This window comes from Catharus ustulatus, chromosome 40 (assembly GCF_009819885.2).
Source record: "Catharus ustulatus isolate bCatUst1 chromosome 40, bCatUst1.pri.v2, whole genome shotgun sequence".
Lineage (NCBI taxonomy): Eukaryota > Metazoa > Chordata > Aves > Passeriformes > Turdidae > Catharus > Catharus ustulatus.
Genome location: NC_046260.1, coordinates 721,569 through 749,081, shown reverse-complemented (window position 1 = coordinate 749,081; position 27,513 = coordinate 721,569). Strand labels below are relative to the sequence as shown.

Here is a 27,513-nt window from a genome sequence, read left to right as displayed (position 1 = left end):
ACTGGGAGCACTGGGAGCAAACTGGGAGGGAACTGGGAGAACTGGGAACGGTGAAAATCCAACCGGGAATCCCAGAAATCCCGAAAATCCAACTGGGAACGGTCAAAATCCAACTTAAAACGGTCAAAATCCTGCGGGAAATCACCAAAATCCAACTGGAAATAATCAAAAACCACCTTGGAATCCCAAAAATCCAACTGGGAATACTGGGATTTAACTGGGAGCACTGGGAGCAAACTGGGAAGGAACTGGGAATCCCGAAAAACCAACTGGGAGTCCCGAAAATCCCACTGGGAATCCCAGAAATCCCAAAAATCCAACTGGGAACTCTCAAAATCCAACTGGGAATGGTCAAAATGCAACTGGGAGCACTGGGAACAAACTGGGAGGGAACTGGGAGAACTGGGAATCCCGAAAATCCAACTGGGAATCCCGAAAATCCAACTGGGAATGGTCAAAATCCAACTGGGAACCCCAAAAATCCAACTGGGAATGGTCAAAATGCAACTGGGAGCACTGGGAGCAAACTGGGAGAACAGGGAATCCCAAAATTCCCCAAAATTCCCTCTGGGATCCCCAAATTTCCCCAAAAATCCCCAAATTTAACTCTAGGATCCCCCAAAATTCCCAAAAACTCCCCAAAATTCACTCCAGGAACCCAAAAGTTCCCAAAAATTCCCTCTGGGAACCCCGAAATTCCCAAAATTCATTCCAGCACCCCCCAAAATTTCCCAAAGTTCACCCTGGGACGCCAAAATTTCCCAAAAAATCCCCGGATTTAACTCTGGGACTCCGAAAAATTCCCAAAATTCACTCCAGGACTCCCCAAAATTTCCAAAAATTCAATCCACAACCCCAAAATTCCCCAAAAACTCCCCAAAATTGACTCCAAGAAACCCAAAAAATCCCCAAATTTAACACTGGGACCCCCAAAAAATTCCCAAAAATTCCCAAAATTCACTCCGGGAACCCAAAAGTTCCCAAAAATTCACTCCAGGACCCCCCAAAAAATCCCAAAATTCACTCCAGGACCCCCCAAAATCCCCAAATTTCCCAAAATTTCCCCAAATTTCCCCAAAATCCGCCCGGCTCCTCCCCTCCCCCACCCGGAAAAGGCTCCGAACTTGCCCGAAAAGTCCCAAAATCGCCCCAAAATCCCGCCCGGGTTTCCCCTCCCCCCCCTACCTGGGGCTCGCCCTCCATGGTCCGAGGCCGCCCCTCCCCCACCCGAGTTTTGGGGCGATTTCCCGGGAATTTGGGAGCGGCCCCGCCCCCAACCCGGGGGGAGGGTGGGGGAGGGGCGGGGGAGGGGCGGGGTCCGGAGAGGAGGGGGAGGGGAGAGAGGGGAAAAAAAATAAAATAAAATAAAAAATTTAAAATAAAAAAGGGAATTTTGGGGTGAAAAATCGGGAATTTGGGGGGATTTTGGACAAAAAAATGAAATTTTGGAGGGAGAAATGAGAATTTTGGACAAAAAGTGGGGAGTTTGGGTGAAAATTGGGGAGTTTGGATGAAATTGGGGAGTTTAAAAGGATTTTGGACAAAAAGAGGGAAATTTTGGAGGGAAAAACGAGAAATTTGGACAAAAAATGGAGAATTGGGATGAAAATTGGGGGATTTGGGGTGAAAAAAGGGGAGTTTGGGAGTTTTGGCACCAAAAACTCGGAGAGGGGGAGCTTGATTCGGGATGAGGCCAAAAAAAAAGCGATTTGGACCCCAAAAATTGCGGAGTTTTGGGGGAAAATTCGGAATTTGGGAGGCAGAAAATTCGGGAGGCAACGAGAGGGAGGCGAGTCCTCCAAGCGGGCCAGAGCGGCTCCAATGGGCCTCAATGGGAAAGGACCATAGAGATGAGAGGGATCGTTGGGAATAACGGGGACTTCCGGTCCTCCAAGGCGGCCAGAGCGTCTCCAACCGGAAGTTACCACAGAGAGGAAGCGGAAGAGTGGCGGCGCGGACCGGAAGTCACCCCAGAGCTGACGGGGCTTCGTTAACGCAACGGAACCCGCGGTCCTCCGAGCAGGCCAGAGCGGCTCCGAGCGGAAATAGCCGCTTGTTTAACGCGAAAAAACCCTAAAAAGCGGCAAATTGGGATCGAAGGGGGAAGTTGTGATGCAATAAGGGCTCTAAAATTGAGCCTTGGACAATTTTTTAAGGTCAAATTTCCATTTTTTGGCAGTTTTTCTGGCTCTCGCCCCTCGCTTCCGGCGGTGTTCCCGCACTTCCGTTCCCCCCGCGCTCACTTCCGGTTGCGCCCGCTCTGTTCCGGCCCCCGGTGAGTCCCAAAATCGCCGATTTTTGCCCCAAAATCTCCGCTTTTCGCCCCAAAACCCGCGGGGAAGGAGCGGGGGGAGGGAGGGGAAATCCCCGAGGCCGCCGTGAATCGATCCCGGCCCCGCGGATCGATCGATCGATTGATTGATTGATTCCCCATCAACCGGCGCTGTCCCCTCAGATCCCCCCCCGCGTTTTCCCGATTTTCCCTTTTCTGAGCCCAATTTTGGACGATTTGTTCCGATTTCCCCCAATTTTGTGCCGATTTTTGCCAATTTTGGTTCAATTTATGCCGTTTTCTCCCAATTTCTGCCAAATTTGGGTCAATTTATGCCAATTTCCCCCAATTCCCTCCACCCCAACCCCAATTTTTTCCCAATATTTTCCCCAATTTTTTCACAATTTTCCCACATTTTTTTCTCAATTTTCCCCAATTTTTCCCCTATTTTTTCCAATTTCTTTCTTCATTTTTTCCCTAATTTTTACCAATTTCCCTTAATTTTCCCCCAATTTTTCCCTAAATTTTCCTAATTTTTCCCGTTTTTTAATCAATTTTCCCCAAAATTTTCCCCAATTTTCTCCTTATTCCCCCAAATTTCCCCCAATTTTTCCCATTTATTTCCTAATTTTTCCCAATTTTTTCCTAATTTTTTTCCTAATTTCTCCCAAATTTTTCTCCATTTTTTCCTAAATTCCTCCAAATTTCCCCCAATTTTCTTCCTCAATTTTCCCCTAATTTTTCCACAAATTTCCCCCAATTTTTCTGATTTTTTCCTAATTTTCCCCCATTTCTTTCCCAATTTTTTCCTAATTTCCTCAATTTTTCCCCAATTTTTCCCAATTTTTTTCCTAATTTTTCCCAATTTTCCCCCAATTTTTCCCAATTTTTTTCTTATTTTTTTTCTATTTTCCCCTAAATTTTCCCCAAATTTCCCCCATTTTTTTCTTAATTTTTTCCTAAATTTTTCCCAATTTTTTCCCAATTTCCCCCAATTTTTCCCTATTTTCCCCATTTTTTTTTTCATTTTTTCCCCATTTTTTTCCTAATTTTTCCCAATTTTCCCCTAATTTTTTCCTAATTTTCCCCCAATTTTTTTCTGATTTTTCTGTAATTTTTCCCATTTTTTCCCATTTTCTCTCAATTTTTCCCCAACTTTCCCCCAAACTTTCCCCCAATTTTTCCCTGTTTTTTCCCCAAATTTTTCCCAAATTTCCCCCCAATTTCCCCCCATTTTTTCCTAATTTTTCCCATTTTATTTCCTAATTTTTCCCAATTTTTCCCCAATTTTTTTCTAATTTTTTCCCATTTTTCCCCATTTTCTCTCTCTCTCCCCAGCCCCTTTTTCCCCTCTCTCCCACCATGCCGCGCCCGCGGCCGCGCCCGGCCGAGCGTTACCGGCAGCGTTTCCGCCGGCTGCGCCGCGCGGCGCGGGCGCTGGTGCTGGAGAACGGCGCGCTCTGCGACGAGCTCGCCCGCACCGAGGCCAAGTGGCTGCAGGCCCGCGGCCAGCGGCGATTCCTGCTCGCCCGCCTGCTCGGACACCGGCGCGCGGCCGAAACCGCCGCCCACGCCGCCGCCAGGACCGTCCGCAGGGCCCGGGCGGTCAGGGGCAGAGCGGGCAGGGGCGGCGGGAAGGATGACCAGTGGTCAACAGAGTCAAGATCGGCAGGCAGAGATGACCAGTGGTCAGCAGAGTCAAGATCGGCAGGCAGAGATGACCAGTGGTCAGCAGAGTCAAGATCAGCAGGGAGAGATGACCAGTGGTCAACGGAGTCAAGATCGGCGGGTAGAGATGACCAGTGGTCAGCAGAGTCAAGATCGGCGGGGAGAGATGACCAGTGGTCAGCAGAGTCAAGATCAGCAGGGAGAGATGACCAGTGGTCAGCAGAATCAAGATCAGTTGGGTTGAAGGATGACCAATGGTCAACGGTGGGCAGAGATGACCAATGGTCAACGGAATCGAAGCCGGTTGGGTTGAAGGGTGACCAGTGGTCAACAGAGTCAAGATCAGTTGGGTTGAAGGATGACCAGTGGTCAGCAGCACCCAGAGATGACCAGTGGTCAGCAGAATCGAAGCCAATTGGGTTGAAGGATGACCAGTGGTCAGCAGCAGGCAGAGATGACCAATGGTCAGCAGAATCGAAGCCAATTGGGTTGAAGAATGACCAATGGTCAACGGAATCAAGACCAGTTGGGTTAAAAGATGACCAATGGTCAACAGCGGGTAGAGGTGACCAGTGGTCAGCAGAATCAAAGCCAATTGGGTTGAAGGATGACCAGTGGTCAGCGGAATCGAAGCCGGCGGTGTTAAAGGATGACCAGTGGTCAGCGGCAACCAAGGTGATGAGGGTGAAGGAGGAGCAGTGGTCAGCGGCGGCCACGGATGACCAGTGGTCAGTGGAGTCGAAGCCGGTGGCGTTGAAGGAGGAGCCGTGGTCAGCGGCGGCCACGGATGACCAGTGGTCAGTGGAATCGAAGCCAATTGGGTTGAAGGATGACCAATGGTCAACAGCACCCAAAGATGACCAATGGTCAGTGGAGTCGAAGCCGGTTGGGTTGAAGGATGACCAGTGGTCAGCAGCAGCCAGAGATGACCAATGGTCATCCGCAGGAAGAGCGCTCGGCCCGAGCGATGACCAATGGTCAAGGCCGGCCGGTTCTCGGCCCCGCGCCGCCCCCACGCCGACGTCCGGCGCTCTCCGGCCGCCCGGCGAGCCGGGTCCGGCGCGGGATGACCGCGGGCCGGACGGGAGCGGCCTGAGAGGCGGCGCTGACCGCTCGCGGCGCCGGCCGGCCGCGGAGGAGGAGGACGAGGAGGACGAGGATGACCACGATGACCACGATGACCACGAGGAGGACGAGGAGGACGAGGATGAGGAGGACGAAGAGGACGGAGCCGCGCTGACCTTTGGCTACTCCGGCCTCTTCCTGGGCAGCCCCGCGGGCTCGGACGAGTGACCGGGGCTGGGGTCACTCCAATAAACGACCGCGGCCGGAGGCGCCCGGGGGGTTTTGGTCACTCCTCGATGAGTGTTGGGTGTTCTTTGTTCTTGATGGCCACTGACCAACCCAAAATGACCACTGACCACCCCCAATGACCCCTGGTAATTTCTTGACCACTCCAATGACCCTTTGACCACCCCCAATGACCACTGACCAACCCCAATGACCACTCACCACCCCCAATGACCACTGACCAACCCCAAAGCCCAATGACCATTCCAAATGACCACTGACCACCCTCAATGACCACTGACCACCCCACTGACCACCCCCAATGACCACTGGCCACCCCAGATGACCAGTGACCACCCCACTGACCACCCCCAATGACCACTGACCACTCCAAACCTCACCAACCGTTTATTGACCCTCGGTGGGCGCGGCCGGAGCCGAGTGACCGCCGGTGACGTCCGGCCCGTCCTGGACGTTGTGGTAGAGCCGGACAATGTCCGGCCACTCGGCCAGAGCCCGCAGGAGCCGCTCGGCCGCGGCCCTCGGACCCTCGGCCAAGGCCAGCGGTGACCGCGGCACGAACTCGACGGCGGCCGAGAGCGGCCGGAGCCCCGCGTCCACCAGGCCCTGCCGGACACTCCTGAGGGCCGAGGGGTCACACAGGAACTGGGGGGGACACAGAGGGGGCAGTGGTCAGTGGGAGTGGTCAGTGGGGAGGTCAAGGGGTCAGTGGGGAGGGCAAGGGGTCAGTGGGGTGGTGAAGAGGTCAGTGGGAGTGGTCAAGGGGTCAGTGGGGTGGTCAAGGGGGAGGGCAAGGGGTCAGTGGGGAGGTCAAGGGGTCAGTGGGGTGGTCAAGGGGTCAGTGGGGAGGTCAAGGGGTCAGTGGGGAGGTCAAGGGGTCAGTGGGGATGGTCAGAGGTCAGTGGGGTGGTGAGTGGTCATTGGGGACACTCAGGAAGTGACCACTGACCATTGGGGACCACCAGCAATGGTCAGTGAGTGGCCGGAGCCCCCGCTGACCAGTGACCACAGAGTGACCACCAGTGATGGTCAGTGAGTGGCCGGAGCCCCCGCTGACCGCCGCCCACCTTGAGCTCGGCCGCATCCTCGTCCTCGGCCACCACGTCCTGGGCTCCGGCCACCGCGGCCGCCTCCAGCGCGGCCTCCATGGCCAAAGTCCGGCCGGACACTCGGACCACGCCCACGGGTTCAAATCCATGCCGGACACCGGTGGTCAGCGAGGCCCTGAGTGACCACTGGGGGTCAGTGACACCCTGAGTGACCACTGGGGGTCAGTGAGGTTCTGAGTGACCACTGGGACCCTGAGTGACCACTGGGGGCCAGTGAGGCCCTGAGTGACCACTGGGACCCTGAGTGACCTCTGGTGGTCAGTGAGGCCCTGAGTGACCACTGGGACCCTGAGTGACCACCAGGTGTCCAGAGTGTCCCCAAATGCCCCTGTGTGACCCCTGCCCCTCCCAGTGGTCAGCACTGACCCCTCCCCCTCCCAGTGGTCAGCACTGACCCGTGGTGTCCCAGCAGCTCCTTGAGCTCGGCCTGGCAGCGCCGGACGTTGTCGGTCAGCACGTCCAGCAGCAGCACTGACCCCCCCGGGCCCCGCGCCTCCAGCAGCAGCCTGGACACGGCGGCCGGACGCTCCTGTGGCCGGAGAGAGAGCGGTCAGTGAGGCCTGGACACCCCGGACAGAGTGGTCAGTGAGGCCTGGACACCCCGGACAGAGCGGTCAGTTTGGCCTGGGAGGGTCAGTGACCCCCAAACCCCCGAAATGGGGGCGTGGTTATGCAAATCAGTCACATTACATCACCCCATCTCCCTGGCTCCGCCTCCAACTGCCTTTTATGGTTAAAGGGGCGTGGTTATGCAAACAAAGCAATGACATCACTCTTTAGACTCACTAAGGGGCGTGGTTATGTAAATAAGGCGATGATGTCATCCTTTAGGCTCAGATAAGGGGCAGGGTTATGCAAATTAACCTCCCTGCCCACAGTCACTCAGGGTCACTCAGCGGTCACTCAGGGGTCACTCAGGGTCACTCAGGGGTCACTCAGCGGTCACTCAGCAGTCACTCAGCAGTCACTCAGGGGTCACTCACTGGTCACTCAGGGGTCACTCATTGGTCACTCAGGGTCACTCATTGGTCACTCAGGGGTCACTCAGTGGTCACTTAGGTGTCACTCAGAGGTCACTCATGGTCACTCAGGGTCACTCACCGGTCATTCAGAGGTCACTCAGTGGTCACTCAGGGGTCACTCATTGGTCACTCAGCGGTCACTCAGGGTCACTCAGTAGTCACTCAGCGGTCTCTCAGGGGTCACTCAGTGTCACTCAGCGGTCACTCAGTGGTCACTCAGGGTCACTCAGCAGTCACTCAGCGGTCACTCAGGGGTCACTCAGCAGTCACTCAGCGGTCACTCAGGGTCACTCAGGTGTCACTCAGGGGTCACTCAGCAGTCACTCAGTGGTCACTCAGTGGTCACTCAGGGTCACTCAGCGGTCACTCAGCGGTCACTCAGGGGTCACTCAGCAGTCACTCAGCGGTCACTCATGGTCACTCACCCGCACTGACCGCAGCGCTCCCTCGATGGTGGCCTTGGGCATGTTGTGGCTGCGGCACTGCTGGATCACCGCGGCCAGCGCCGGGTTCAGCGACGGCTCCGGGCCCCCCTCTGCGGGCGACATGTCGCGATAGCCCCATGTCGCGATAGCCCTGGATCCTGAGAGCCCGATAGCCCCATGTCCTTGTGTCACGATACCCCAGCGTCGCGATAAATCCGTGTCCGGCTGTCCCAGTGTCCCCTCTATCGCGACAGCCCCGTGCCCCCTCACCCCCTCCTCCCCCTCTGCCGCGCCGCCCCCAGCGCCCTCCCTGTCGCGACAGCCCCGCCCTGTCGCGACACCTCTGGCCGCCGCCCTCAGCAGCTGCGACATCCTCTGGAAGAGGCGGCTCCGCTCCGCGTCCCGCGGGCCCTTCACGTTCCGCACCTTGGACCAGCGGTTGTGTCCGGCCATGCTCCGGCCCGGCGGCACCGGAACCGCCCCGAGCCCCGGGGGGAGCCCCCGGCACCCCAGAACCGGGGCCGGGCCCAGCCCCGGGATCCCCCGGCACCCCAGAACCGGGGCGCGGCCCAGTCCCGGCAAGCGCAGCCCCAGCGCCGCCATTGCGGGCTGCACTTCCGGTTTCGGCGCGCTTACGTTTCCGGCGCACTTCCTGTTACTGAGAACTTCCGTTTCCGGTGCTCTTCCTGCTCTGTGCACTTCCGGTCCCGGCGCGCCGCGTCGCGCCGTGATTTGCATAACCACGCCCCTTATTTTAAGTTATAAGGATTTATTTGCATAACCACGCCCCCTTCATTTTTATTAATGTTTTGCATGTGACGTTATTGCTTTGTTTGCATAGCCACGCCCCTTCTGTGCATATAAGGAAGGTGACGTAATGATTGATGACGTAATGAGGGAGAGGGGGGGTCACTGCGGAGGGGCGTGGGCAGTGAGTGACCCCCTGAGTGACCACAGAGTGACCCTCCCTGAGTGACCCCTCCCTGAGTGACCACAGAGTGACCCTCCCTGAGTGACCCCTCCCTGAGTGACCCCTCCATGAGTGACCCCTCCATGAGTGACCCCTCCCTGAGTGACCACACTGACCCCTCCCCAGTGACCCCTCCCTGTGTGACCCTGAGTCACCACGGTGACCCCACCCTGAGTGACCACAGTGACCCCCCGTGACCCTGAGTCACCAGGCAGTGACCGCTGCCGTGTCCGGTCCCGTGTCCGGCCGCAGTGTCCGGTCCCAGGGAGGGGGGGAAGGGCGGGGGTGGGGGGTGGGGGAGGGGAAGGACAGACGGACAGGGGGGTGGACAGGGGGGTGGATGGACAGAGGGACACAGGGATGATGGAAAAGGGGATGGACAGATGGACAGATGGACACGGGGATGGACACAGGAACAGATGGACACGGGGATGGACACGGGGATGGGCACACGGACATGGGGATGGACAGGAGGGACAGATGGACACAGGGATGGACACAAGGACAGACAGATGGACATGGGGATGGACACAGAGATGGACACAGGGAAAGATGGACATGGGGATGGACACGAGGATGAATGGACAGAGGGACACAGGGATGGACAGGAGGGATGGACAGGATGGACAGATGGACACAGGGATGGACACGGGGATGGACACAGGGACATGGGAATGGACAGGAGGGACAGATGGACACAGGGATGGACACAGGGACAGATGGACACAGGGATGGACACGGGGATGGGCACACGGACATGGGAATGGACAGGAGGGACAGATGGACACAGGGATGGACACAGGGACAGATGGACACAGGGACAGATGGACACAGGGACAGATGGACACGGGGATGGACACGGGGATGGACACACGGACATGGGAATGGACAGGAGGGACAGATGGACACAGGGATGGACACAAGGACAGACAGATGGACATGGGGATGGACACAGAGATGGACACAGGGAAAGATGGACACGGGGATGGACACGAGGATGAATGGACAGATGGACACGGGGATGGATGGAAAAAGGGATGGACAGGAGGGACAGATGGACACAGGGATGGACACAGGGACAGATGGACATGGGAGTGGACACGAGGGGATGGATGGAGAGAAGGACACGGGGATGGACAGATGGACACAGGGATGGATGGAAAAGGGGATGGACAGGAGGGATAGATGGACACAGGGACAGATGGACACGGGGATGGACACAGGGACAGATGGACACAGGGATGGACACGAGGATGGACACAGGGATGGACAGGAGGGATGGACAGATGGACACGGGGGGATGGATGCATGGATAGATGTGGGGATGGACACAGGGGTGGACACAAGGACATGGGGATGGACAGATGGACACAGGGATGGACAGGTGGACACGGGGATGGACAGATGGACACAAGGATGGATGGACAGGAGGGACAGACAGATGGGATGGACAGATGGACATGGGAATGAACGGAAAAGAGGATGGACAGACGGACATGCAAATGGACACAGGGATGGACAGGAGGGACAGATGGACACGGGGATGGACAGATGGACACACGGACAGGACAGATGGACAGACGAACAGATGGACACAGGGACGGACAGAAGGACAGATGGACACGGGGATGGATGGACAAGAGGGACGGACAGATGGGATGGACAGATGGACGCACGGACAGGTGGACACAGGGATGGACAGGAAGGACAGGTGGACACGGGGATGGACACACGGACAGGACAGATGGACATAGGGACAGGTGGACACAGGGATGGACACACAGACAGACGGACACACAGCTCGACCCCATCCCCCCTCCCCCCCCCGCCCCTCCCCCCACGGGATGCGGTTCCTCCCCCTCCCCCCCCCTCCCCCCCCCTTGGCGCGCGCTCCCCGCCGATGACGTCACCGCCGCCTCCGCTCGGGGGGGGGGGGAGGGGCTGTGAAATGGGGGGGGGGGGGGGGAGGGGACCCCGCGCACCCCAAAATTTCCCCTCCCCCCCCTCATTTCACAGCCCCTCCCCCACTTTTTTTTAAATTTTTTTTAATTTTTTTTTTGCCTTTTTTGGCCTTTTCTCACCCCAAAATTTTTTTAGCCCCGCCCCCTTTGCCCTTCCTGCCCCTCCCCCCCTTTGCCCTTCCTGCCCCTCCCCCCCCCAGCCCTTCCTGCCCCTCCCCCACCCCCAAACTTCTCCATTTCGGGTTTTTGGGGCCCCCGGAGGAGCCGCGATGGAGCCCCGGGAGCTGCTGGTGCTGCTGGGGACAGGTGGGGACACTGGGGACAGGTGGGGACACTGGGGGGACACTGGGGACACTGGGGACACTCAGGGGACATTGAGGGGATTGGGGACAGTGACAGGATTGGGGACATTGGGGATATTTGGGGACATTTGGGGACATTGAGGGGATTTGGGGACACTGAGGACATTTGGGGACATCCAAGGGCTTTGGGGACATTGGGGACACTGGAGGGGTTGGGGACATTGGGGACATTGGGGACACTGCGGACACTGAGGGGATTGGGGACATTTTGGGGACATTGGGCAGATTTGGGACATTGGGGACATTTGGGGACATTGGGGGGACATTGGGGACATTGGGGACACTGAGGGGATTGGGGACATCCAGGGACTTTAGGGACAGTGGGGACATTTGGGGACATTGGGGACAGTGGGGACACTCAGGGGACACTCAAGGGATTGGGGACATTGGGGACATTTGGGGACATTGAGGGGATTTGAGGACACTGGGGACATTTGGGGACATTGGGGACACTCAGGGGACATTGAGGACACTGGGGACATTGGGGACACTGGGGACACTCAGGGGACATCAGGGGACACTCAAGGGATTGGGGACATTTGGGACAATTTGGGGACATTGGGGACATTGGGGACATTGACAGGATTGGGGACATTGGGGACACTCAGGGGATTGGGGACATTGGGAGGACATTGGGGACACTGAGGGGGATTTGGGGACATCCAAGGGCATTGGGGACACTGAGGGGACACTGGGGACATTGAAGGGATTGGGGGGATTTGGGGACATTGAGGACATCCAGGGACATTGAGGGGATTGGGGACATTGAGGACAATGGGGACACTCAGGGGACATTGGGAGGATTGAGGGGGATTGGGGACATTGGGGACATTGAGGACACTGAGGACACTTGGGGACATCCAGGGACATCAGGGGGATTGACACTTTGGGGACATTTGGGGACACTCAGGAGATATTGGGGACATTGGGGACATTTGAGGACATTGAGGACATTGGGGACATTGGGGGGATTTGGGGACAGTGGCGGAATTTGGGACATTGGGGACATTTGGGGACACTGGGGACACTGAGGACATCCAAGGACATTTGGGACATTGGGGACAGTGAGGACATTGAGGCTATTTGGGACAATTTGGGGACATTGGGGACACTGAGGGGATTGGGGACATTGGGGACATTTGGGGGAATTTGAGGAATTTGGGGACATTGGGGACATAGGAGGACTATGGGGACATTGGGGACATTGGGAACACTGAGGGGACACTGGGGACAATTTGGGGACTTTTGGGATATTGGGGACATCCAGGGGATTGGGGACACTGAGGGGATTGGGGACATTGGGGACATTTAGGGACATTTGGGACACTGAGGACATCCAAGGACATTTGGGGACACTGGGGGGATTGGGGACACTGAGGACACTCAGGGGACATTGAGGACATCCAGGGATATTTGGGGACAGTGGGGACATTAAGGGGATTGGGGACATTTGGGTCAATTTGGGGGGACATTGGGGGGGATTTGGGGACAGGTGTGTGACCCCCCCAGCTCAGGTGTGACCCCGTCAGGTGTCCCCTCACCTGTCCCAGGTGTCCCCAGGTGTCCCCAGGTGTCCCCAGGTGTGTCCCTCACCTGTCCCAGGTGTCCCCAGGTGTGTCCCTCACCTGTCCCCAGGTGTCCCCAGGTGTCACCTGTCCCCTCTGTCCCCAGCCCTGCTGTGCCGTGCCCTGGATCTCGAGTCCCCGCTCGTTTTCCGCGGCGACGCCGACGCCGAGTTCGGGGCCAGCGTGGCGCAGTTCGGGAGCGGCGCGGACGGCTGGTGAGCTGGGGACACAAAAAAACCCAAAAACGGCCAAAACATCCCGAAATCGGCCCAAAAAACCCAAAAAATACCTGAAATCGGCTCAAAATCATCTGAAATCAGCCAAAAAACCCCAAAATCGGCCCAAAAAAATCCCAAAATCGGCCCAAAAAAACCAAAATCAGCTCAAAAAAACCAAAATTGGCCCAAAAAACCCAAAAATATCTGAAATTAGCTCAAAAAATCCCAAAATCGGCCCAAAAAAACCAAAAAATATCTGAAATCGGCTAAAAATCATCTGAAATCAGCCAAAAAATCCCGAAATCGGCCCAAAAAAACCCAAAATCAGCCCAAAAAAATCCCAAAATCGGCCCAAAAAAATGTCCAAAATCAGCTCAAAAAAACCAAAATTGGCCCAAAAAACCCAAAAATATCTGAAATCAGCCAAAACCCCCCAAAATCAGCCCAAAAAATCCAAAATCAGCTCAAAAAAATCCCCAAAATCAGCCCCCAAAAACCCGAAAATATCTGAAATCAGCCAAAAAAATCCCAAAATCAGCCCAAAAAATCCCAAAATCAGCCCAAAACATCCCAAAATCAGCCCAAAAAACCCCAAAAATTACCTGAAATCAGTTCAAAAATCCCAAAATCAGCCCAAAAAACCCAAAATCAGCCCAAAATCAGCTCAAAATAACCTAAAGTCAGCCCAAAAAACCAAAAATTACCTGAAATCAGCTCAAAATCATCTGAAATCAGCCAAAAAATCCCAAAATCAGCCCAAAATCACCCAAAATTACCCCCAAATCACCTAAAATAACCCCAGAATCACCCAAAATTACCAAAAATAACCCCAAAAAATCCCCAAATCACCTGAAATCAACCCAAAATCAGCCCAAAAAAACCAAAATTACCAAAATCAGCCCCCAAATTACCCAGAATCTGCTCAAAATCAGCCCCAAAACCCCAAAATTACCTGAAATCTGCCCAAAATAACCCCCAAAATCCCCAAATTCCCCAAAATTCCCTGAAAATTCACCAAAAACTTCCAAAATCACCCCAAAATTCTAGAAAATCCCCAAAAATTCAGAAACATTCCCAAAAATTCCCCAAATTACCCAAAATCACCCCAAAAATTCCCCAAATTGCCAAAAAATCCCCAAAATTCCCCAAAAAATTCCAAAAATTAAAAAAAATCCCCAAAAATTAAAAAAAAATCCCAAAAATTCCCAAAAAATCCCCAAAAAACGCCAAAAAACCCCTAAAAATTCCCCAAAAATTCCCCAAAATCCCTCCAAAATCACCCCAAAAATTCCCAAAAATCCCAAAATTCCCAAAAAATCCCGAATTTCCCAATTCCAGGGTCCTGGTCGGGGCGCCCCTGGCGCGCGGCCCCGGCGCCAACGACTCCGGCTCCGTGTTCCGCTGCGGGCTCCGGTCCGGGGAATGTGAGCAGCTGCAGGTCAGAGGTGAGAGCCAAAATTTCCCAAAATCCGCCCAAAAATACCCAAAAATATCCAAAAATAAACCCCCAAATCCACCCAAAAATACCCAAAAATAAACCCCAAAATCCACCCAAAAATCAGCCCAAAACTGCCAAAAATACCCAAAAATAAATCCCAAAAAAATCAACCCCAAATTCCCCAAAATCCGCCCAAAAATCAACCAAAATCCGCCCAAAAATACCCAAAAATAAATCCCAAAAATCAGCCCCAAAACTGCCCAAAATCCACCCAAAAATCAACCAAAAATTACCCAAAAATCCACCCAAAAATACCCAAAAATAAACCCCAAAATCCACCCAAAAATAAACCCCAAAACTGCCAAAATCCACCCAAAAATACCCAAAAATAAACAACAAAATCCACCCAAAAATCAGCCCCAAAAATTGCCCAAATCCGCCCAAAAATCAACTGAAAAATCCCCCAAATCCACCCAAAAATCAGCCCCAAAATTCCCCAAAATCCACCAAAAAATACCCAAAAATAAACCCCAAAAAATCAACCCCAAAATTCCCCAAAATCCACCCAAAATTCCCCCAAAACTGACCCAAAATACCCAAAAATAAACCCCAAAATCCACCCAAAAATCAGCCCAAAAATAAACCCCAAAACTGACCCAAAATTCCCCAAAATCCACCCAAAAATCAGCCCAAAACTGCCCAAATTCCACCCAAAAATTCCCCAAAAACTGACCCAAAAATACCCAAAAATAAACCCCAAAATCCACCCAAAAATCAACCCCAAAACTGACCCAAAACTGCCCAAAATCAACCCAAAAATACCCAAAAATTAACCCAAAAATAAACCCCAAAATCCAGCCAAAAATCAGCCCAAAACTGCCCAAAAATACCCAAAAATCAGCCCAAAATCCACCCAAAAATAAACCCCAAAATACCTGAAAATAAACCCCAAAACTGACCCAAAATCAGCCCCAAAAACTGACCCAAAATTGCCCAAAATCCACCCAAAAATCCCCCAAAATCCACCCAAAAATCCGCCCAAAATTGCCCAAAATCCACCCAAAAATACCCAAAATCCACCCAAAAATAAACCCCAAAATCCAGCCAAAAATCAACCCAAAAATCAGCCCAAAACTGCCCAAAATCCACCCAAAAATACCCAAAAATAAACCCCAAAATCCACCCAAAAATCAGCCCCAAAATTCCCCAAAAACTGACCCAAAATACCCAAAAATAACACCCAAAAACCATCCAAAAATACCCAAAAATAAACCCCAAAATACCCAAAATAATCCCCAAAAAATCAACCCCAAAATTCCCCAAAATCGACCCAAAAATCAACCCCAAAAACAGACCCAAAATAACCCAAAATCCCCCCAAAAATTCCCCAAAATTCAAAAAAATTCCCATAAAATTCACCAAAAATCCCAAAAAAATCCCCAAAAATTCCCCCCCCAAAAAATTCCAAAAATTCCAATAAAATTCTGCAAAAATGCCCCAAAAAATTCCCCCAAAAATCCCCCCAAAATTCCAAAAAAAATCCCCCCAAAAATTCCCCAAAATTCCCCAAAAATCAAAAAAAATTCCCAAAAATCCCCCTAAAAAAACCCAAAAAATCCCCAAAACTTCCCCCCCAAATCCCAAAAAATTCTAATAAAATTCCCCCAAAAATTCTTCCCAAAAAACCCTCAAAATTCCCAAAAAATTCCCAAAAATCTCCCAAAAAAACCCCCAAAAATTCCCCAAAAAAATCCCCAAAATTCCCCAAAAATAAAAAAAAATTCCAAAAAATTCCCAAAAAATTCTCCAAAAATCTCCCCCAAAATTCCCTAAAAATCCCAAAAAACTTCCCTAAAAAATCCCCAAAAATCCCCCAAAATTCCCCAAATATTCCCCCAAAAATAAAAAAAATCCCAAATATTCCAGTAAAATTCCCCAAAAATTCCCAAAAAAATTCCCGAAAAAATCCCAAAAAAAATCCAAAAAAATTCCCAAAAAATCCACAAAAAATCCCCCAAAAATTCCCCAAAAATCACCCAAAATTCCCCAAAAATCCCCCAAAAATCACCCAAAATTCCCCAAAAATCCCCCAAAAATTCCCCAAAAATCACCCAAATTTTCCCCAAAAATTCTCCAAAAATAAAAAAAAATCCCCCAAAATCCCCTAAAAAATCCCAAAAAAAATCCCAAAAATTCCAATAAAATTCCCCCAAAATTCCAATAAAATTCCTCAAAAATTCCCCAAAAAATCCCCCAAAAATCCCAGAAAATTCCCCTAAGAATTCCCAAAAAAATCCCCAAAAATTCCCCAAAAATTCCAATAAAATTCCCCCAAAAATAAAAAATAACCCTAAAAATTCCCCAAAAATAAAAAATAAATTCCCCAAAAATTTGCCCAAAAATCCAAAAAAAATCCCCAAAAATTCCCCAAAATTCCCCAAAAATCCCCCAAAAATTCCAATAAAATCCAAAAAAAATCTCAAAAAATTCCCCAAAAATCCCCAAAAAATCTCAAAAAATTCCCCAAAAATCCCCAAAATTCCAATAAAATCCCCCAAAAATTCCCCAAAATTCCCAAAATTCCCAACCCCAAAAATAATTTTAAAAATCCCCAAATTTCCCAAACCTCCCCAAATTTGGGGTGTCCCCCCAGGCCCCTCCGGAGCCGTCAATTCCTCGCTGGGCTTGGCGATGGCGGCCGGGGACGACTCGGTGCTGGTGAGAGAAAAATCCGGATTTGGGGAAATTCGGGGGGAATTTGGGGGTTTGGGGGGTTGGGGGGTGAACCCCAAAATTTGGGATTTTTTTGGGGATTTTTTTGGGGTTTTTTGGGATTTTTTTGGATTTTTTTGGGATTTTTTGGGGGATTTTTTGGGGATTTTTTGGGATTTTTTGGGGATTTTTTGGGGATTTTTTGGGGATTTTTTGGGTTTTTTTGGGGATTTTTTGGGATTTTTTTGGGGATTTTTTTGGGGGATTTTTTGGGATTTTTTTGGGGATTTTTTGGGATTTTTTGGGGATTTTTGGGGATTTTTTGGGGATTTTTTGGGGATTTTTTGGGGGATTTTTTGGGATTTTTTGGGATTTTTGGGAGATTTTTTGGGATTTTTTGGGGATTTTTTGGGATTTTTTTGGGGATTTTTGGGGATTTTTTTGGGATTTTTTGGGATTTTTGGGGGATTTTTTGGGGATTTTTTGGGGATTTTTTGGGATTTTTTGGGGATTTTTTGGGTTTTTTTGGGGATTTTTTTTGGGATTTTTTGGGATTTTTTGGAAGATTTTTGGGGGAATATTTGGGATTTTTGGGGGGATTTTTGGGGATTTTTGGGGGGGATTTTTTGGGGATTTTTTTAGGATTTTTGGGGGATTTTTGGGGGATTTTGGGGGGATTTGTTTTTATTTTTTTTATTTTTTGGGATTTTTTGGGGATTTTTTGTGGGGAGTTTTTGGGATTTTTTAGGGATTTTTTTTGGATTTTTTGGGGGATTTTTTGGGATTTTTTTTTATTTTTGGGGGGATTTTTGGGGATTTTTGGGGGATTTGTTGGGATTTTTTTATGGAATTTTTGAGATTATTTTGAGTTTTTTTGGGGATTTTTTGGGGGGATTTTTTGGGATTTTTTTGGGATTTTTTGGGATTTTTTGGGATTTTTTTGGGATATTTGGGGGGGATTTTTTTGGGGATTTTTTTGGGGATTTGTTGGGGATTTGTTGGGATTTTTTTAGGGAATTTTTGGGATTATTTTGAGGTTTTTTGGGGATTTTTTGGGGGGATTTTTTGGGGAATTTTTTTTGATTTTTGGGGGATTTTTTTTTAATTATTTTTTCAGGATTTTTTTGGGGATTTTTTGGGCTTTTTTGGGATTTTTTGGGAGATTTTTGGGGAAATATTTGGGGATTGTTGGGGGAATTTTTTGGATTTTTTGGGGATTTTTTTGGAATTTTTGGGGGGATTTTTTGGGATTTTTTTGGGATTGTTTTGGGATTTTTGGGGGAATTTTTTTTTTTTTTTTTGGGGATATTTTGGGATTTTTTTGGGATTTTTTTGGGTTTTTTTTTATTTTTGGGGATTTTTTGGGGATTTTTTGGGGGATTTTTTGGGGATTTTCTTGGGGATTTTTTTGGGGATTGTTTTGAGATTTTGGGGGGATTTTTTGGGGATTTTTTTAATTTTTTTGGGTTTTTTTTTATTTTTGGGGGGATTTTTTGGGGGAATATTTTTTGGGGGGGGGAGATTTTTTTGGGGGGGGAATTTTTGGGATTTTTTGGGGGATTTTTTTGGGGAATTTTTTTTTATTTTTGGGGGATTTTTTTAAAATTATTTTTTCAAGATTTTTTTGGGGATTTTTTTGGCTTTTTTGGGATTTTTTGGGAGATTTTTGGGGAAATATTTGGGATTTTTGGGGGATTTTTGGGGGGATATTTTGGGATTTTTTGGGGGATTTTTTTGGGATTTTCTTTATTTTTTTGTGATTTTTTGGGGTGGTTTTACCCCAAAATTTGGGAAATTTGGGAAATTTGGGGGGTTTGGGAGGTGAACCCCCCGCTGCCCCCTGACCCCTGTGTGACCCCTGTGTGACCTCTGACCCCTGACCCCTCCCAGGTGTGCGGCCCCACCTGTCCCCGGGTGTGCGGGGCCAACGTCCACCTGAGCGGCTTCTGCGTCCGGCTGGACACGGCGCTGCGGCCACAGGGCAGCCTGCCCGAGAAACTGCCCGGTCAGTGGGGTCAGGGGTCAGGGGTCAGGGGGGTCAGCTGGGGTCAGGGGTCAGCTGGGGTCATTCAATATCCAATGGTCATCTGGGGTGAGTGACCACTCAGGGGTCAGGGGTTGCTCAGTGGTCACTCAGTGGTCACTCAGTATCACTCAGTGGTCACTCAGTGGTCAGTGGTCACTCAGTGGTCACTCAGTGGTCAGTGGTCACTCAGTGGTCACTCAGTGGTCACTCAGCGGTCACTCAGCGGTCAGTGGTCACTCAGCGGTCACTCAGCGGTCAGTGGTCACTCAGTGGTCACTCAGTGGTCACCCAGCGGTCACTCAGCAGTCAGTGGTCACTGTGGTCACTCAGTGGTCACTCAGCAGTCAGTGGTCACTCAGTGGTCACTCAGTGGTCACTCGCAGAGTGCCCGCCGCTCTCCATGGACACTGTGTGGTCACTGTGGTCACTCAGTGATCACTCAGCGGTCACTCAGCAGTCAGTGATCACTCAGTGGTCACTCAGCAGTCAGTGGTCACTCAGTGGTCACTCAGTGGTCACTCAGCAGTCAGTGGTCACTCTGGTCACTGTGGTCACTCGCAGAGTGCCCGCCGCTCTCCATGGACACTGTGTGGTCACTGTGATCACTCAGTGTCACTCAGCGGTCACTCAGCGGTCAGTGGTCACTCTGGTCACTGTGGTCACTCAGTGTCACTCAGTGTCACTCAGCGGTCACTCAGCAGTCATTCAGTGATCACTCAGCAGTCAGTGGTCACTCAGTGATCACTCAGCGGTCACTCAGCGGTCAGTGGTCACTGTGGTCACTCAGTGGTCACTCGCAGAGTGCCCGCCGCTGTCGATGGACATCGCGCTCCTGGTGGACGGCTCCGGCAGCATCGTCCCCCGCGATTTCCAGACCATGCTGCGGTTCCTGGCCGAGGTCATGCGGCGATTCCGGGGCTCGGACGCGCAGGTGGGCGCACCCGGGGGGAGGGGACACAGCTGGACACACCTGGACACACCTGGGGACAGCTGGGGTGGTCTGGAGTGACCATCTCAGTGGTCACTCTGTCCCTGTGTCCAGTTCTCCCTTGCCCAGTACTCCAGTGACCATTGGGATGGTGTGGAGTGACCATCCTAGTGGTCACTCTGTCCCTGTGTCCAGTTCTCCATTGGTCACTCTGTCCCTGGTCACTCTGTCTGTGTGTCCAGTTCTCCTGTGGTCACTCTGTCCCAGTGGTCACTCTGTCCATGTGTCCAGTACTCCTGTGGCCATCAGGGATGGTCTGGAGTGACCATCCTGGTGGTCACTCTGTCCGTGTGTCCAGTTCTCCCTTGCCCAGTTCTCCCTTGTCCAGTACTCCATTGGTCACTCTGTCCCGGTGGTCACTCTGTCCGTGTGTCCAGTTCCCCACTGGTCACTCTGTCCGTGTGTCCAGTTCTCCCTTGTCCAGTACTCCATTGGTCACTCTGTCCCGGTGGTCACTCTGTCCGTGTGTCCAGTTCTCCCTTGTCCAGTACTCCATTGGTCACTCTGTCTGTGTGTCCAGTTCTCCCTTGTCCAGTACCCCATTGGTCACTCTGTCCGTGTGTCCAGTTCTCCCTTGCCCAGTACTCCACTGGTCACTCTGTCCTGGTGGTCACTCTGTCCGTGTGTCCAGTTCTCCCTTGTCCAGTACTCCATTGGTCACTCTGTCCGTGTGTCCAGTTCCCCGGTGGTCACTCTGTCCGTGTGTCCAGTTCTCCATTGGTCACTCTGTCCGTGTGTCCAGTTCTCCCTTGTCCAGTACTCCAGTGGTCATTGGGATGGTCTGGAGTGACCATCCTGGTGGTCACTCTGTCTGTGTGTCCAGTTCTTTCTTGTCCACTACTCCATTGGTCACTCTGTCCGTGTGTCCAGTTCTCCCTTGTCCAGTTCTCCATTGGTCACTCTGTCCGTGTGTCCAGTTCTCCCTTGTCCAGTACTCCATTGGTCACTCTGTCCCGGTGGTCACTCTGTCCGTGTGTCCAGTTCTCCCTTGTCCAGTTCTCCCTTGGTCACTCTGTCCGTGTGTCCAGTTCTCCCTTGCCCAGTACTCCAGTGACCATTGGGATGGTGTGGAGTGACCGTCCTGGTGGTCACTCTGTCCCTGTGTCCAGTTCTCCATTGGTCACTCTGTCCGTGTGTCCAGTTCTCCCTTGTCCAGTACTCCTACGCCTTCCGTGTCCACTTCTCCTTCCGGGATTTCCGGCGCTCCCGGGACCCCGTCCGGCTCCTGGCCGGAGTGCGGCAGCTGACCGGCACCACGCGCACGGCCTCGGCCATCAAGTTCGTGCTGTGAGTGACCACTGACCGCTGCTATGGCCACTGACCACTGCTCTGACCACTGCTATGGCCACTGACCACTGCTATGACCACTGCTATGGCCACTGACCACTGCTATGACCACTGCTATGGCCACTGACAACTGCTATGGCCACTGCTATGGCCACTGACCACTGCTACGGCCACTGAGCACTGCTCTGGCCACTGCTATGGCCACTGAGCACTGAGCACTGAGCACTGACCACTGCTATGGCCACTGACCACTGACCTGACCCCCTGATCCCACTGACCGCTGACTGCTGACTGCTGCTCTGGCCACTGCTATGACCACTGAGCACTGCTACGGCCACTGAGCACTGACCACTGAGCACTGCTATGGCCACTGACCACTGCTACGGCCACTGAGCACTGACCACTGACCACTGCTCTGGATACTGACCACTGCTCTGGACACTGACCACTGCCCACTGCCCCAGCTGTGTCTAACTCCACGGACCACTGACCTGACCCCCTGATCCCACTGACCACTGACCACTGACCGCTGACCACAGCCCTGGCTGCACTGACCACTCCCCCAGCTGTGTCCAACCCCACTGACCCCTCCCTTGACCCCACTGACCACTCCCCAGCCCCAGTGACCACTCCCCAGCCCCACTGACCACTCCCCTGTCCCCACTGACCCCTCCCTTGACCCCACTGACCCCTCCCCTGTCCCCCAGTCCCACCGACCCCTCCCTTGACCCCGCTGACCCCTCCCCTGCCCTCCCCCACCCCGCTGACCGCCGTGCCGTCCGGCAGGGAGAACATGTTCGTGTCCAGCGCGGGGGCGCGGCCGGACGCCCGGCGGATCCTGGTCGTGGTGACCGACGGCGAGAAGACGGACGACAGGCTGGAGTACTCGGACGTGATCCCCGCGGCCGAGCGCATGGCGGTCACTCGCTACGCCATCGGGGTGAGTGACCATCCGTGTGTCCATCTGTGTGTCCATCCTGTCTGTGTGTCCATCTGTGTGTCCATCTGTCCATCCTTGTGTCCATCTGTCCATCTGTGAGTCCATCCTGTCTGTGTGTCCATCTGTCCATCTTTGTGTCCATCTGTCCATCTGTGTGTCCATCCCCACGGCCGAGCGCATGGCGGTCACTCACTATGCCACCGGGGTGAGTGGCCATCCGTGTGTCCATCCTGTCTGTGTGTCCATCCGTGTGTCCATCTGTCCATCCTGTCTGTGTGTCCATCTGTGTGTCCATCCTGTCTGTGTGTCCATCCGTGTGTCCATCCATGTGTCCATCTGTCCATCCTGTCTGTGTGTCCATCCGTGTGTCCATCCTGTCTGTGTGACCATCCGTGTGTCCATCCTGTCTGTGTGTCCATCCTGTCCGTGTGTCCATCCCTGTGTCCATCCCTGTGTCCATCCCCATGGCCAAGCGCATGGCGGTCACTCGCTACGCCATCGGGGTGAGTGACCACACCAGGGTCACATCTGTGTGTCCATCTGTGTGTCCATCTGTATGTCCATCTGTGAGTCCATCCTGTCTGTGTGTCCATCCTGTCTGTGTGTCCATCTGTCCATCCCTGTGTCCATCCGTGTGTCCATCCTGTCTGTGTGTCCATCTGTGTGTCCATCTGTCCATCCTGTCTGTGTGTCCATCCTGTCTGTGTGTCCATCCGTGTGTCCATCCATGTGTCCATCTGTGTGTCCATCCATGTGTCCATCCATGTGTCCATCTGTGTGTCCATCCTGTCTGTGTGTCCATCTGTCCATCCTTGTGTCCATTCCCATGACCGAGAGCATGGCAGTCACTTGCTACGCCATCGGGGTGAGTGACCATCCGTGTGCCCATCCTGTCCGTGTGTCCATCTGTGTGTCCATCTGTGTGTCCATCTGTCCATCCGTGTGTCCATCAGTGTGTCCATCCGTGTGTCCATCTGTGGGTCCATCCTGTCTGTCTGTCCATCTGTCCATCTGTCCATCCTGTCTGTGTGTCCATCTGTGTGTCCACCTGTCCATCCCTGTGTCCATCTGTGTGTCCATCTGTCCACCTGTGTGTCCATCCTGTCTGTGTGTCCATCTGTGTGTCCATCTGTGTGTCCATCCCTGTGTCCATCTGTGTGTCCATCTGTCCACCTGTGTGTCCATCTGTGTGTCCGTCCTGTCTGTGTGTCCATCCTGTGTGTCCATCTGTGTGTCCATCTGTGTGTCCATCTGTGTGTCCATCTGTCCATCCTGTCTGTGTGTCCATCCTGTCTGTGTGTCCATCTGTCCATCCCTGTGTCCGTCTGTGTGTCAATCTGTGTGTCCACCTGTCCATCCCTGTGTCCATCTGTGTGTCCATCTGTCCACCTGTGTGTCCATCTGTGTGTCCATCCTGTCTGTGTGTCCATCCTGTCTGTGTGTCCATCTGTGTGACCATCCATGTGTCCATCCTGTCTGTGTGTCCATCTGTCCATCTCACCTGTCCCTGTCTCACCTGTCCCAGTCTCACCTGTATCTCACCTGTCTCACCTGTCCATCTCTCACCTGTCTCACCTGTCTCTCACCTGTCTCACCTCTCTCACCTGTGCCTGTCTCACCTGTCCATCTCACCTGTCCGGTCTCACCTGTCCATCCCTCACCTGTCTCTCACCTGTCTCACCTGTCCAATCTCACCTCTCTCACCTGTCCCACCCATCTCACCTGTCCGGTCTCACCTGTCCAGTCTCACCTGTGCCATCTCACCTGTCTCTCACCTGTCCGTCTCTCACCCATCTCACCTGTCGGTCTCTCACCTGTCTGGTCTCACCTGTCGGTGTCACCTGTCTCACCCATCTCACCTGTCCTGTCTCACCTGTGTCACCTGTCTAACCTGTCCCTGTCTCACCCATCTCACCTGTCCCATCTCACCTGTCTCTCACCTGTCCATCCCTCACCCATCTCACCTGTCCGGTCTCACCTGTCCCATCTCACCTGTCTCACCTGTCTCACCTGTCCATCTCTCACCTGTCCCACCCCTCTCACCTGTGTGTCTCGCCTGTGGCAGGTGGGGCAGGCGTTCAGCTCGCCGTGGGCGCAGCAGGAGCTGGACGCCATCGCCTCGGCCCCGCCAGGTGAGCACGTGTTCCGCGTCGACAACTTCGACGCCCTGGCCAGGATCCACACCCAGCTCCAGGAGAAGATCTTCGCCATCGAGGGTACCTGGGCACACCTGGGACACACACCTGGGGATGGCTGGGGACAGCTGGGGACAGCTGGGACACACCTGGGACACGCACCTGGGGACACCTGGGCACACCTGGGGATGGCTGGGGACACCTGGGGACACCTGGGCACACCTGGGGGCACCTGGGGCACCTGGGGACACCTGGGGACACCTGGGCACACCTGGGACACACACCTGGGCACACCTGGGCACACCTGGGGACAGCTGGGGGCACCTGGGGATACCTGGGACACACCTGGGGACACCTGGGCACACCTGGGGGCACCTGGGGATGGCTGGGGACACCTGGGACACACACCTGGGGATGGCTGGGGACAGCTGGGGACAGCTGGGACACACCTGGGACACACACCTGGGGACAACTGGGGATGGCTGGGGACACCTGAGGGATACCTGGGCACACCTGGGGACAGCTGGGGACACCTGGGGACACCTGGGACACACACCTGGGCACACCTGGGGACAGCTGGGACACACCTGGGGCACACCTGGGCACACCTGGGGACAGCTGAGGACACCTGGGGGCACCTGGGGACACCTGGGGACACCTGGGGGCACCTGGGCACACCTGGGGACACCTGGGGACACCTGGGCACACCTGGGGCACACCTGGGGACAGCTGGGACACACCTGGAGCTCACCTGGGGATGGCTGGGGACACCTGGGGACACCTGAGATACACCTGGGCACACCTGGGCACACCTGGGGACAGCTGGGCACACCTGGGGACACCTGGGGGATACCTGGGATACACCTGAGATACACCTGAGATACACCTGGACACACCTGGGGATGGCTGGGATACACCTGGGCAGGACTCCTCACCTGTCTCACCTGTCTCACCTGTCCATCTCTCACCTGTCCAATCTCACCTGTCCCTCTCTCACCTGTCTCACCTGTCTCACCTGTCTCACCTGTCTCACCTGTCTCACCTGTCCCTCTCTCACCTGTCCATCTCTCACCTGTCCAATCTCACCTGTCCATCTCTCACCTGTCCATCTCTCACCTGTCCAATCTCACCTGTCCATCTCTCACCTGTCCAATCTCACCTGTCCAATCTCACCTGTCTCACCTGTCCATCTCTCACCTGTCTCTCTCACCTGTCCGTCTCACCTGTCCCAGGTACGCACTCCGCCCACAGCAGCTCCTTCCAGCTGGAGATGGCTCAGGAGGGGTTCAGCGCCGCCCTGACCCCGGTGAGTGACCCCTGAGTGACCCCTGAGTGACCCCCGGGTGACCCCCGGGTGACCCCCGGGTGACCCCTGACCTCTGACCCCAGGCCGGGCCGGTGCTGGGCGCGGTCGGAGCCTTCGATTGGTCGGGGGGGGCGTTCGTCTACGGCGGGGGAGGGGCGGCCACCTTCGTCAACGGGACTCACCTGGGCACACCTGGAGCTCACCTGGGCGACGGCGAGGACGCGAGGGACGCTTACCTGGGTGAGGGGGGCACACCTGGGGGCACCTGGGATACACCTGGGATACACCTGGGCACACCTGGGATACACCTGGAGACACTTGAGGACACACTTGGGGTCACCTGGGCACACCTGAGATACACCTGGGGACACCTGGATACACCTGGGGACACCTGGGGGCACCTGGGCACACCTGGGCACACCTGGAGTCACCTGGGATACACCTGAGCACACCTGGGCACACCTGGGCGACGGCGAGGACGCGAGGGACGCTTACCTGGGTGAGGGGGGCACACCTGGGGGCACCTGGGCACACCTGGGGACACCTGGGGGCACCTGGGTACACCTGGGATACACCTGGGCACACCTGGGCACACCTGGGCACACCTGGGTACACCTGGGGTACACCTGGGCACACGTGGGATACACCTGGAGCTCACCTGGGCGACGGCGAGGACACGAGGGACGCTTACCTGGGTAAGGGGGGCACACCTGGGCACACCTGGGGACACCTGGGATACACCTGGGACACACCTGGATACACCTGGGATAAACCTGGGATACACCTGAGCACACCTGAGCACACCTGGAGACACCTGGGGACACCTGGGGGCACCTGAGCAACACCTGGGTTCACCTGGGGACACCTGGGATACACCTGGGACACACCTGAGCACACCTGGGCACACCTGGGTACACCTGGGATACACCTGGGGGCACCTGAGATACACCTGGGGACACCTGGGTCACACCTGGGGCTCACCTGTCCAATCTCACCTGTCCCTGTCTCACCTGTCTCACCTGTCCAATCTCACCTGTCCAATCTCACCTGTCTCACCTGTCTCACCTGTCCAATCTCACCTGCCCAGGTTACTCGGCCGCGGTCGTGCCCCTGGGCCGCACCTGGGGGCTGGCTCTGGGCGCGCCCAGGTACGCTCACCTGGGCAGGGTCCTGGTGCTGCAGCCCGGGAGCACCTGGACGGTTCGGGCGGCGGCCAACGGCACTCAGGTGAGGGTGGGACACCTGGGGGGGGCACCTGTGGCACCTGGGGGGGTCACCTGTGGGGGGTCACCTGTCACACCTGGGGGGGTCACCTGGGGGGGGTCACCTGTGGCACCTGGGGGGGTCACCTGGGCAGGATCACCTGGGGGAGGTTACCTGAGGGCTCACCTGTCTCACCTGGAGGGATCTGACCTGAGGATTCTCACCTGTCAGGTCTCACCTGTCTCACCTGGTTGGGTCTCACCTGGGGATTCTCACCTGGGGGGGTGTCACCTGTCAGACCTCACCTGTCTCACCTGTCTCTGTCTCACCTGTCTCACCTGGGGATTCTCACCTGGGGATTCTCACCTGTCTCACCTGTCTGTGTCTCACCTGTCTCACCTGGGGATTCTTACCTGGGGATTCTCACCTGGGGAGGGTCTCACCTGTCAGGTCTCACCTGTCTCACCTGTCCCTGTCTCACCTGTCTCACCTGTATCTCACCTGTCTCACCTGGTTGGGTCTCACCTGGGAATTCTCACCTGGGGAGGGTCTCACCTGTCAGGTCTCACCTGTCTCACCTGGGGATTCTCACCTG

At 53.8% G+C, this 27,513-nt stretch overlaps 3 protein-coding genes across 3 annotated transcripts in view; 1 reads left to right on the top strand and 2 right to left on the bottom strand.

Annotated features, from left to right (window-relative positions):
* The window catches only part of LOC117010240 (sarcoplasmic/endoplasmic reticulum calcium ATPase 1-like), an 18,958-nt gene extending 17,755 nt beyond the window's left edge, over positions 1-1,203 (bottom strand). Inside the window, exon 1 of the mRNA XM_033084533.1 lies at positions 1,186-1,203. Within this exon, the coding sequence (XP_032940424.1) occupies positions 1,186-1,203 (18 nt within the window). The remainder of the gene's footprint in view (positions 1-1,185) is intronic.
* Positions 1,204-5,623: 4,420 nt separating this feature from the next.
* Positions 5,624-8,448, bottom strand: LOC117010247 (translational activator of cytochrome c oxidase 1). The gene is made up of 5 exons (XM_033084540.2): positions 8,149-8,448; positions 7,808-7,917; positions 6,756-6,889; positions 6,319-6,475; positions 5,624-5,896 (listed from the first exon to the last, which is right to left on the bottom strand). Exons 1-5 carry the CDS (start codon positions 8,408-8,410, stop codon positions 5,639-5,641), a joined length of 921 nt encoding a protein of 306 aa, XP_032940431.1. The 5' UTR covers positions 8,411-8,448; the 3' UTR covers positions 5,624-5,638.
* A 2,534-nt stretch (positions 8,449-10,982) lies between these two features.
* Positions 10,983-27,513, top strand: part of LOC117010243 (integrin alpha-X-like) — a 36,746-nt gene continuing 20,215 nt past the window's right edge. The window contains exons 1-12 of the mRNA XM_033084536.1: positions 10,983-11,044; positions 12,772-12,880; positions 14,222-14,328; positions 16,975-17,039; positions 18,924-19,038; positions 19,860-19,990; positions 21,189-21,334; positions 22,121-22,274; positions 24,340-24,490; positions 25,642-25,715; positions 25,799-25,955; positions 26,803-26,942. Coding sequence (XP_032940427.1) covers positions 11,008-11,044; positions 12,772-12,880; positions 14,222-14,328; positions 16,975-17,039; positions 18,924-19,038; positions 19,860-19,990; positions 21,189-21,334; positions 22,121-22,274; positions 24,340-24,490; positions 25,642-25,715; positions 25,799-25,955; positions 26,803-26,942 — 1,386 coding nt within the window. The 5' untranslated portion in view covers positions 10,983-11,007. The remainder of the gene's footprint in view (positions 11,045-12,771; positions 12,881-14,221; positions 14,329-16,974; positions 17,040-18,923; positions 19,039-19,859; positions 19,991-21,188; positions 21,335-22,120; positions 22,275-24,339; positions 24,491-25,641; positions 25,716-25,798; positions 25,956-26,802; positions 26,943-27,513) is intronic.

Bases quoted from the DNA above. Each gene is read 5' to 3' on its own strand.
- LOC117010247 (XM_033084540.2), bottom strand. From the start codon at position 8,410: ATGGCGGCGCTGGGGCTGCGCTTGCCGGGACTGGGCCGCGCCCCGGTT. The intron at 7,918-8,148 runs GTGTCGCGACAG...TGTCGCCCGCAG, and splicing joins GCTGAGGGCGGCGGCCAGAG to AGGGGGGCCCGGAGCCGTCG. The intron at 6,890-7,807 runs GTGAGTGACCAT...CTCCGGCCACAG, and splicing joins GAGCGCTGCGGTCAGTGCGG to GAGCGTCCGGCCGCCGTGTC.